The sequence below is a fragment of the Rhopilema esculentum genome, chromosome 14 (genome assembly GCF_057945365.1).
Source record: "Rhopilema esculentum isolate cy_ngs chromosome 14, ASM5794536v1, whole genome shotgun sequence".
NCBI classification, from domain to species: Eukaryota; Metazoa; Cnidaria; class Scyphozoa; order Rhizostomeae; family Rhizostomatidae; genus Rhopilema; species Rhopilema esculentum.
Genome location: NC_142828.1, coordinates 4,217,951 through 4,229,444, shown reverse-complemented (window position 1 = coordinate 4,229,444; position 11,494 = coordinate 4,217,951). Strand labels below are relative to the sequence as shown.

The 11,494-nt window shown below is 37.5% G+C and overlaps 1 protein-coding gene across 2 annotated transcripts in view; it reads right to left on the bottom strand.

Moving 5' to 3' along the window:
• Window positions 1-2,270: 2,270 nt before the first annotated feature.
• The window catches only part of LOC135696201 (xanthine dehydrogenase), a 48,154-nt gene continuing 38,930 nt past the window's right edge, over window positions 2,271-11,494 (bottom strand). For both annotated transcript variants that reach the window (XM_065215504.2, XM_065215505.2), the window contains exons 5-8: window positions 7,069-7,365; window positions 6,108-6,314; window positions 4,510-4,980; window positions 2,271-3,581 (exon numbers count right to left, since the gene is read on the bottom strand). In XM_065215504.2, the coding sequence (XP_065071576.2) occupies window positions 3,328-3,581; window positions 4,510-4,980; window positions 6,108-6,314; window positions 7,069-7,365 (1,229 nt within the window). In that variant the 3' untranslated portion in view covers window positions 2,271-3,327. The remainder of the gene's footprint in view (window positions 3,582-4,509; window positions 4,981-6,107; window positions 6,315-7,068; window positions 7,366-11,494) is intronic.

Here is an 11,494-nt window from a genome sequence, read left to right as displayed (position 1 = left end):
ACAGGTGCACATCTAGGACGGACTAAAGAATTTGCCAAAGAAAATTTTGATTAAAATTTTTCAAAAGTTTCCATTTTATTTTCTTGTTGTAAAAATCTGACTTATGCTTCTCTGTATAGGTTGCTATACTCTGGACCCGCCTCTGCAAAAATTCGTCTCATATTTGTAGGCGCAATAACTTACAATGAACTTACAAGAGATGTCCACAATCAGGAGAACGAAAAGGTTAAATAGATTTAATTTTAACATTTTCAATATTCTTAAAATTTAAAAAATCTAAACATTTCATTTACTAAACATAAATCATGATTTTATATTTCTTTTCTTTTGGACAGGACTCGCTTGAAAGCAGTTTACTGTGCATTTTTATAAATATTTATGTACTGAAATGACTTATTCTGTATAAATATTTGATAAATGATTCCTTTGTTATTGCTAGGGATTTATTAATCTTTTCAAAGCATGTATTTCCTAACAAACGCAAAATTTAAGAAAACTGCAAGAGCAAAGCATTCAGTGCAAACTGTTCAAACATCTACAAGGACAATTTCATTCAGCAGATAATTACAGCTTTTATTCGTGCTCTCCATCCTTTTCCTTCCCTTCCTCGTCTTTGTCCTCGTCTTCGTCCTCCTCTTCGTGCTCATCTTCGTCTTCGTCCCCGTCTTCGTCCTCGTCTTCGTCCTCGTCTTCGTCCTCGTCTTCATCCTCGTCTTCGTCCTCGTCTTTGTCCTCATCTTGGTCCTCCTTTTCGTCCTAATTCTCGTCCTAATTTTCGTCCTCCTTTTCATTCTCGTCTTCGTCTTCGTCCTAGTCTTTCATTATTGCTAGGGGATCATTTATATTTATACACGTAGAAAAAAACATCAACAAAAGAATTCCATCAAGTTGAATATAATAGCTGCCTCAGAGTACATTGCCACATCCCTCATCAAATCAGATGTCGAGGCTACATTTCCTCATCACAGTAAGCAACGTTGGACCGTTGCTGCCTCGGCACAAGTTGCTCCACCGAACACAAACAAAAACGTAACCTTCGATATAGTTTGATTGACTCAAGTAGGTCACGCCATACGCCACAGGGTCTCTTTTCGAAAAAATGTCACGTGACAATTGCATCATTGCGCTGTGATTGCATCAGCGTCTGTATACGTAATTATTACTACAAGGTTACTGAATTTTAGTACATGTTAAAAGCCGTCGTCTGTCATAAAGAAAGCCTCAACTATACAGCAGACTTACGTTTGCAAAACCCCCTTTTAAGTGGTTTTACAAGTAGTAGCAGCTTAAAGTAAAACCCCCTGTGCCCCCTTCACGGCAGCTCTGATTGGTTTTTTGTTCTAATTGCATATTCAAAATTCACCTACATTTGCACAGTTTTGTCTTATCGTTAAAAAGCTACAAATGTTTGACTTCAGTCACTATGTCATCCTATCAAGAATAAACCCTGACTTCTAGGTATTACCAACAGTATTACAAGGTCACCATGTGCTCAAAAGGCGAAGGCAAATATGCCACAATGTTCAACAAGAAATTATCATGTAATTCCGCGTAGCAAGAAGGTACAATGTCAACTGTTGCATAACAGGTTGAAACAAAGCCAAACCCATCCACGAAAATTCCCAGTGAATACTCCGACACTCTGAAATACAACAACCGCACATAATCTACACCAGAAAGAAAAAACAGACATCGCGACTTAATTTGGTTCCGCACCTCCCTTTATACAGCAAGAATGTACAAACTAACATCGGCAGAACCTTCTTCAAGCTCATACACAAACACTTCCCCAAGAATCACAAATTCCATCAGATTTTCAACAAGAACAACATGAAAGTAAGCTACAGCTGTATGGAAAACATGCAAACCATCATTAGCAAACACAACATGAAAATCGTCAACACCAATGCTATCACTACCACCGAGAAAAACATGTAACTGCCGAAAAAAGACCAATGCCCACTAGATAACAACTGCCTCTCCTCCAGCATCATCTACAACGAACAAATCACAACAACCGAAGATACGGTCAGCAGAAGCTAAATTGGCCTAACAAAAGGAACCTTCAAACAACGATTTACCAAACACCAACTCTCATGCTGACACCAGAAATATGCCAACAATAGCAACAAACTATTAAAAGACAAAAGCAAGGATTATGATATACAATGGACCATCATCACCTCAGCCATATATCATACAACATTTAAAAATGGTGTTAACTATGTTTAAAAGAAACACTACGCCAAATGCCGACACGAAAACAAGTTTTATCAAACTTTTATTTTTCATTCAGCAACAAACGTACAAGTTTTAAAGGTATACAACTTCTAAGATTATAATAGATATACAAAAAATTACATAACAATGCTAGGATAGTCAATTAAACGTTGCCAAGGACACGGAGGTAAACCCGAAAAGTTTTCGTGCCCAGTGCCCTTCCTGGGTTGATTACAAATAAAAAATAATTTGGTTTATAAAATGTAATACATTTGTACATGAAAAATATTAAGATTTGAATGTTTACCTGATTTGAAATTTTTAGTATAAGAAACAGTAATAGAACAAAAAAGAAAAGGGGGTAAAAATAGAAATGAAAAAGAAAGAAAAAAACAACTAGACAATAACACGGTAGAAAAGACAGGGGAGGGAACAATGCAGTTAGTTTCAAACATGGTTTGCATTGGAGGGGGTTAAGCTTAATATTCGATATAATTGAGTGCTTGACTGAAGATTCGTGATTTTCAATAATGTTGCAATAACCACTTATAAAGAACTTTAGTAAATTTATTTTTACTTGACATAGAACGAATTTCTAAGGGTATTTTGTTCCTTATTTTGATGCCATTGAATGTAATAAATTTTTTACGACATTCAGTTGTTACCAGAGGCAGGGAGAACTGATTCTGAGTATCTCATGGATAATATAACTCTACCTAACTAATTAACCTCTATCTAACAACATTTTCTTTATCAAAATTTATCACACCTTTTGTACACTTATCCGGGGTAGTATGAATATTTTCATTATAATCTGTCTGATGTTTGCGCAAGCAGAAAACTCGGAGTAACAGCATCTTATCTTTAGCCTAACTTCTACTATATAAATGTCAGATTATATATTCTAAATCAAAGTAAAAATTAAAAACATATAATTTTTCAGTTAAAAACCATTCAACAACAATTATCCATCAATTCAATTCATTATAATCTTCTACTGCAATTCAACTACGATTATCATAGGTATTAAAAATATATCAGAATTGTAGCTAAAGAGCAAAAGTAGTATCTGCTTTGATAAAGTCTTAGAGAGTACAGTTAAAAATGTTAAACTTGAATTCCCCAAGGCTGCCATTTCCCTTCTTCAGGTATAGGAATTCTCTTCGTGAGCTCGTCTTCACAGGCCATTCGAATCCTCTCTGCGGTTGCGGGCGCATCCATTTTGAATACCGCACTCAGCCCGCGCTCCTTTCTGGCCGCTATGATTGCATCTTTGATTGCAAAAAACACTGAAGATGCTAAGAATAATGGCGGCTCACCGATTCCTTTTGAAGAGTAAACAGCATGTGGGTTTGGTGCATCTGTCAAAATATGGAAGACCATACCTTAGTATCATATTCTGGTCTTTTTATTGTAAATTTTATGGTATATAACTTTTTAATTTTATAGGTAGATTTTGCAGCGCTTATTGTAAAACAGTATTTAAACTGAATTTGTACCCTTGGTAAATAATTTTAAAATGAAAAAAATAAAATATCATATAGCTGCTGTTAACTGATCAGAGTGTTTGTCATGTCAAATAGACGGCGCTGGCTCCCATAAGATCGTAAGAGGGTCAGAATTAAACTCTTCTTTTACTTCGAAAACAAGGAAAATAAAAAGGCCCAATTTCGCACAAATTCATGCTTTGGGATGATGACTGTCATGCCCTGGATACAGGACCCTCTTAGAAGTAGAAAGCAATCGAGGGAGAGAAATTAGATAAGAAATTGAAAGAGAGTGAAGCTGGTGAATAGAAAGGACCGGCACATTATTGTTCTTCCCTCATCTTTATTGTCTTTAACACCCCTATATATTTGCTCTTTTACTCCATAATGGCTCTAACGAAGGGCAACTCTAACTTAACTAGCAAAGCATCTCAACCAGGCATCTTAGCTCTTAATCATCAATGGACGTAATACAATTTTTTTGATTTAGTAACTTCAATATTCTCTATAGCTTGAATCAGCTGCCAAATCATAAAGAAATGCACCTTCATTAACCACAAAGCTAAAGGCGTGGAGATGGGATGAACTGTAGTTGATACGATAAATTGATGGTAAGTTATAAGCTTTTCTATAGAATCTGTTTTAAGCTATTCTGAAGGTTTCTATGCTCGCATATTTTGATTTGAAATAGAAGATGGGCAGAGCTTGAATCAAGAGCAAAGCTTTTTTCCAAAGAGTGTTGCTAGTCTGTTTTACATAAGTTTGCTTATTTGCTTCAAGGTAACTTGCTTATTGCACTTACCCTTAAGAAGTGTGACATTGAATTCCAAAGGTACATCGCCAAACGATGGTATCTTGTAAGCTCCAGGACCACGCGTAAATGGTACACCAGAGGGAGAATGGACCATTTGCTCCATGACGAAGAAACCATAGCCTTGTGTAAAGGCACCTTCAATCTGTCCAATGTCAATCGCTGGATTCAAAGACTTGCCAACATCCATAACTATGTCGGTTTTAAGAACGCGATGGTCTCCTGTTAAGCAGTCGATCTCCACAATCGAACATGCAACACCATTTGTAAAATACCCGAACGGTTTTCTTTCTTTAGTCTCAGAATTGAATTTGATACCTGGCGTGGCGTAGAAGCCTGTTGCAGACAAACTAACTCGATTGAAATAGGCCGCTTTTACTGCCTCCTTCCAAGTTCCTTTACTCTTTCGAAATGGCTCGAGACGTTTACTCAGCTCGCAGCATGCGTTGTACACAGCCATACCTTAAATGAGACAAAGTAAGTCTAAACCTCTTGCAAAGCTTAAACGGTTGGTTGGATGCTAAAAACTTCTTTTGTCCGACATTTTAGGTCAAAGGTTGAAATGATTAAATGTACTCTATAATAGGGTGCGAGGTGTTGGTGATATCCAATTTCCTGCAATGCCTAACAGTTTATCTTATAAATTTGAGCGTTTATGTTAATCACGTATGAGTTACTGTTTTGGCATTTAGTTTTTGTTGTTTTAGCTGGTATTAACACAAATGCCTCACTTTGGTAGTGAGGCGCATTAGCTGACTCATATACATTTATTGTTGTAGTTTTATCATTGGTGAACGTATATAATGTTTTAGTATTTAATTGGCTCTTTTTTGTTTGTTGTACCGAAAACATAGTTAGTCGACCTTATTTAGAAAGCACATGGTATGATGTAGAAGGAATGTGATGCCAGACTGTAGGCAGATTGAGTAGAAACGAGATTGAAGTAGAGATGTAACAGAATGAATGATATTAAGAGCAGCTAACGGAAATCAGAGGTTTTTATTCGTCTATTTCTACGAATGTCTGTGAGATAGAAGATAAGAAATTTAGAAGGTTTCTTAACACGGGGATGGTTTATTTGTTAGGGTCTCGGATTACAGATTCAATGGTCTGCGGTTCGAGTCTCCAACTTGACCTAATTTTGACCCAGAGTGAGGGGAGTCACCAACTGTCTGCGATTCAAGGCGTGCGAGGAGAACAAGGACTCTGCCCGATAAGCAGAGCTTCTCAGTGTCCTAAAGCTTCAGTTGGAAACAAAGCACAGCTCGAACTCCTGTCCTCATCAAAACAGAATTTAAAACAACCTTCTGAATAAATGATCTTTCCCCACTGTGGTCTCTCCCAATCTTAGAGATTTCAGAATTTGGGGCAGGGTGATGTTAGCATACGCTTCTTCTTCTCTGTAACTTAATGATAAACAGAGAGACCGAGAATTTCAAAATATCTTCAATCGACATACAAAAACGAACGGTTGATTGAAGACTTCATCAAATCTTTGTTCCTCTTGGTAGGATTGAAATAGATTCGCACACTTTTGTCTGTTATAACCTACATTGGTCGTAAAAATAACGTAAAAATGAATTTGATACCATTCAAGTCGGAGCTGGCACTTGCAGCTGTTGGTGATGTGTTCGGCACTTTATCGGTTGCAGTTTCAATGATATGGATATGTTCTCGATCGGTTTTGAGAGTTTCGCTTGCAATTTGAATGATTTTTGTGTGAAGACCTTGCCCCATCTCTGCTCCACCATGTGACAAAAGCACTGATCCATCGGCGTAAATAGATACAAGTGCACCTACAAGGAACAAGATGGAGTTTAGAAACTCTGCTGCCTCTTTATATTCCCGATATAGGCTACCATCGCTCTTTCTTCTAGATATTGCAAAGCCCCATTTGTTTGACTGCCTATCGTTTCTTCCACGCTCTTCAATTATTTGCATATGGTCGTGCTGCTTTCAGGAACAACGGAACATTTTTTGGACTAGGAGGGAGCGGGACATGCAAGAGACATGCAAGAGACATAAAAGCATATATATGTGTATATATATATCATCTGGTTTGAGTGCACTTTCAATATGGCTTAAGCCCCTACCCCTCTCCTAAACACCGCTGTCGACGTCCCTGGTTTCCCCTTTTTTCAGGCATTGAAACATTGTCTGTGTCAGTTTTCTGAAAGTCTGTTTGCTGACAGTGTCTCCGTAGCGTAACCAGGCCACGCTTTTTCTCATCAAAAAAACCGTTAATTGACAATGAAGTAATTGATTGAAGGCCATTTGAAGGTATAATTAAAATCAACCACTCCAACTAAATAAATACAAACATCAAAATCATCCATGGGGTTGAAATTACACAAATATAAAAAATAATTTTAATAGCCAATCGGAATCTTGGCCATCTTTAGAATTCACAAAAAAAATCTTTTTTTTAAAGTAAGAAACCCACTTTGTTGTTAACCAAACTTTCCTTTGTTCGAACTAATCACTATTGAATTAGGCAGGAAACCTTCTAACAACCCTTTTTGTACCTATCTATTCAAAAGCATAAATCACCTGCTTGATTTAGAAACAAAGCTGTATACGAAATGCCGAACATGGTGGGGATGATGGACACGCCCCTCTTCTTCCAACGGTTTTCTGAGTTGAACTTTGAGATTTCGTCTCTGACTTTCCAGTACTGACTTTGCTCTAAACAACCATTCCAGCATCTTTGCAACGCATCGTCTTCGATCTCTTGGTTGTAGTATGTTCTGTCTCCTTTCATAAGCAAATTACCTTCCCGCACTTCTGCTGCGTCTTTTCCAAGAGTCAAAGCGACGTCGTTTATCCAGTTTTCAGCTATCATCATTCCTAGAGGAAATACAATATTGACAAAGCATATTTATTCAAGACGCAAAGAATAAATAAATACGTAAGGATGAATAAATGAAAGGGTTAACTAAACAATGAATAAATAAATGAATACATGAATGAAGAAATAATAAATGGACAATAAATGAACAAATAAATTACTAAGTTAAAGAGAGAAAGTATTGTCCTGTTAATTAGCTTTTGTAATTAGGTTATAAGTGTGTGTTGATTACGTTATGAGTGAGTCTTTCTGTTGAATCATTAGAGATAACATCAAAGAAGCAATATCTATTGTGCGTTACTTATTTGGGGCCTAGGCCTATTGGCCTAGCCCACCGCTCCACCAACGGCCTAGTTATTCACTGGTTCTTCACCGTCATAACAAGAACCCTGATCGTTACATTACCAACAACCCTGAAATGGTACTAAAATCTGTTGTTTTTGACACAGGGATAGCTGACCATTGTTTGATTATTATAATACTTAAGCTAAGATGGACAAGAACACCACCTAAATTCAATTACGTAACCAACAGGAAAGGGTACGTAAATTCAAGTACGTAAAGTATAGACTGGAAAGTTTTCACAGATGAGGTGGACAGAGTACCTTGGTCAGTCTGCAGTATTTTCAATGATGATGATGACTGCCAGTAGGTTTGGGAAAATTATACACAGACGTTAGGAATGACTTTATCAAAAGGAGGAAAGCAAGAGTTCATTACCATGGATGAATACTCTACTCAGATAAGGAAAAAGATGAATGAACGTTATAAACAACTAAACAAGGCAAATAATAGTGAATTTGTATCAGATTGGATGGACTATAAGAAAATCAGAAACAAAGTCACATCACTGCTAAGAGTAGAGGAAACATCTTGCTGGCAGAAAGAGCTTGAGGCTGCATACAGCGATAAAAAAAGCTTTTGGAATGTACTAAAGACCATGACAGAAAAAAGAAAACCTAACACTACTATAGGACCCATAAAGAATGAATAATTACCCCTCATATACACTGATCAAGAAAAGGAAGATGCATTTAATAGTTACAAAAGTTGGTGAAAATCTAGCAAAAGACCTTACACCCATTGCAGCAACAGACATAAGCTACATTAGCAGCAGGGGCGGATCCAGAGGGGTGCGAAGGGGGCTCGAGCACCCCTCAGATTCGAGGAAAAACCTTTTGGGGATTAAAGCTTATTCTACCGCAATTTTGTTTATAATTATTAAAACCATTTATTATCTCTTTTACCGAGAAGTATGCACATCTCCTAAAATTGTTATATCCGCTTCAATGCCCCGTCTCACAACTGTTCAACATTGTTATTTCAGTCCATGCATTGAAGTGTTATCAAACTCCCCCTGGTTGTACTGTATAGCATTCTACAGAATCGGAAAGCATTGTCTCCTCTTATAACCAGCCACTTGAGGAACCCGTGGCCTGTAAATTATACGATTTTCTGCACCCGTGGAAGTGAATCTAGCCAATCACGGTGCCAAGTCGAGGGGTTCTAAACTTTGGCGCGAGAACCCATGAATTTCAAAAATCCAAAACTTCAAAGAATACCGACAAACCAGGGGGAGTTTCTTCGCTTCAATCTACAGTCAAATGTAAAGTGATTTTATGACCAGGGGGAGTCGAGCTTGAACAGGGGGTGTTGAATTATGATACAGCACGCGACGAATGCTTAGGCGCAAATTTGCAATATGTTTTCGTAGGTCTTTTGACGATCTTTACCTGGTGCTCGATGCTGTAACGGCAGAACTTGTAAACGCTTTGGTTTATATAACAGAACGGTTTCAAGTTTCAACTCCGTGTTTCACGTCTTATTCATAGACCATGAGGTATGATTTATATTCAGAGGATAAAGCTTGCCCGAGCCCTTGTTATTTTTTTTTTAATCATTCAAGAACTACATACAAAACATCTCAAAAACTTGCCCTTACTATTCTTGACCAAAAGGGGTTTCCTTCTTAATACTAAAAATACTCAAAACGGCAGGCCCATAGCGAAACGTTCATTGCCTTCTTTGTTTGGTTTGGCATCATATGTCGATGCATGCAATGCATGATGTGTTTGAATCCCTGTGTTCAACTTTTGTTCGACTTTTTTCTATTGTTCTATTGTCTCTAACGACGTGCACTGCCTTTCAAGTTCAAGGGCTTCCCACGTTAATTTTTTGATCAAGCTGATCAAGTTCTAATAAATGGCTGCAAAGAGTCAAAAATTAAATTTTGCTTTGGAAATTTGTGGGATTGGGCCTTTTGCCACTGCGGGCCATGATATAATATTTGACTACAGTTTCTATACTTTTGTACCCTAAGTGAATATGAGGGGGGCGAGCTGCAAATTGCGTTCAATTGGCATAAAAGCTGAAGCCAACGTTCCAAGTTCTGATCAAAGTGTAGCAAAAAATTACTATATAAATCAAGGCATCCAGGCTTTTTAGTTCATGGAAGACTTTCATTTCATTATGGCTTATAAGCAGGGGGTGTACGGAGTTTGTGCATAGCAACACCCTTGGTTACCAAGCCTTGCGTTTTAGCACCCCTCAGAATAATTTCTAGATCCGCCCCTGAGCAGAGTAACTCCAACAATAGCACAAATGTCAAGTGTAAAAGCAAGACTAGAAAAAGAAATACAAAGGGTAAAGACTGGAAAATCTACAGGAGCTGACAAAATCACTGCAAAGAAGATAAAGGCACCAGGGAGAGCATTCACAGAGGATTTTCTAAGTGGATGCAACACCAGTCTGGAACAAAACAAATTTCCAACTAAATACAAGATTGCTTAATTAAAGGTGTCTCTCAAAAGCGGACCTCCGAGTGATCTTGGAAACTATAGGCCATTGAGCATTATATCGAGCAAACTGCTAGAAGGGGTTGTTTGCTCAGAAATCGATGACCATGTAGAGAAAGTACCAAACCCAAACCAATGGGTATATAAGAAAGGCCTTTCAACTGAATTTTGTTTACTTTATCTCACTGAGACCTGTAAGTCAGCCATCGACAATGAAAAATATATGGGCATTCTACTGATAGATTTTAGGAAGGCCTTTGATACAGTGGACCACCAGATACTACCCTTTAAGTTGCAAAATGTAAGAATATATGGAAATGTATCAAAGTGGATTGAAGATTACCTTACTGAGAGGAAAAAATTTTGTGAAATAGACGGTGTAACATGAAAGCCGTATGCCAGTATCATGCGGGGTTCCTCAAGGCTCTCTTACAGGACCAAGACAAGTCATTCTCTATTTATGTCGGAGACCTTCCAAATTGCTTGTCAGTTGGCCAGATTCACATGTATGCAGATGACACCACTTCTTTCTGCATTGGGAACTCAATAGAAGAAGTAACTACAAAAATGTCTATAATGTTAAGAGAGATCAACACTTGGTCTATGCAACACAAACTTACATTTCACTATGGAAAGACCAAAGCCCTTATACTAAACAGGCACAAATTTATAGGACCACTAAAGAAGTTAAGAGGTGGACAGAAAAGTATAGAGTACGTTGATGAAGCTGAGTGCTTGGGGGTAACATTTGTTGTTAAACTATGTTGGGCTCCCCAGATAAGTAGGGTTACAAAAGCATACAATGCCAAGATAAAGAAGCTTAAAAGTATGAGATACTTGAAGAGACAAATTCTTGAAGATCTATACTTTCAAAACAATAATCCTTGCAACAACGTACTGCATTTCAATATGGGGTACATGTGAAGAGAAACTATTCAACAAGCTAGAAAAGACACACATAAGAGCTGCCAGGATTATTCATGGCATTAAAGGAAAATATAACAGTAAGGAAATCTTACAAATAGCAAATTGGGACCCTCTTTAATATATCTACAAAAGGAGGTTGTTGACAATAATGCAGCCAGTCAGCTTAGAGACAGTTTAGCAAAAAGGGAAGACAAAGATATGAACTTAGAAGAAGAACTGTCTTCAAGATCCCTTTATTCAGAACAGATATCGGAGAAATACGATAGTATTTAGGGGACCAATTATGTATGTGTGTGTATGTATGTATGTATGCATGTATATATGCATGTATGTATGCATTTATGTATGTGTGTATGAATGTGTGTATGTATGTACTACTTACTAGGCGATAACTACGTTAAGGCTA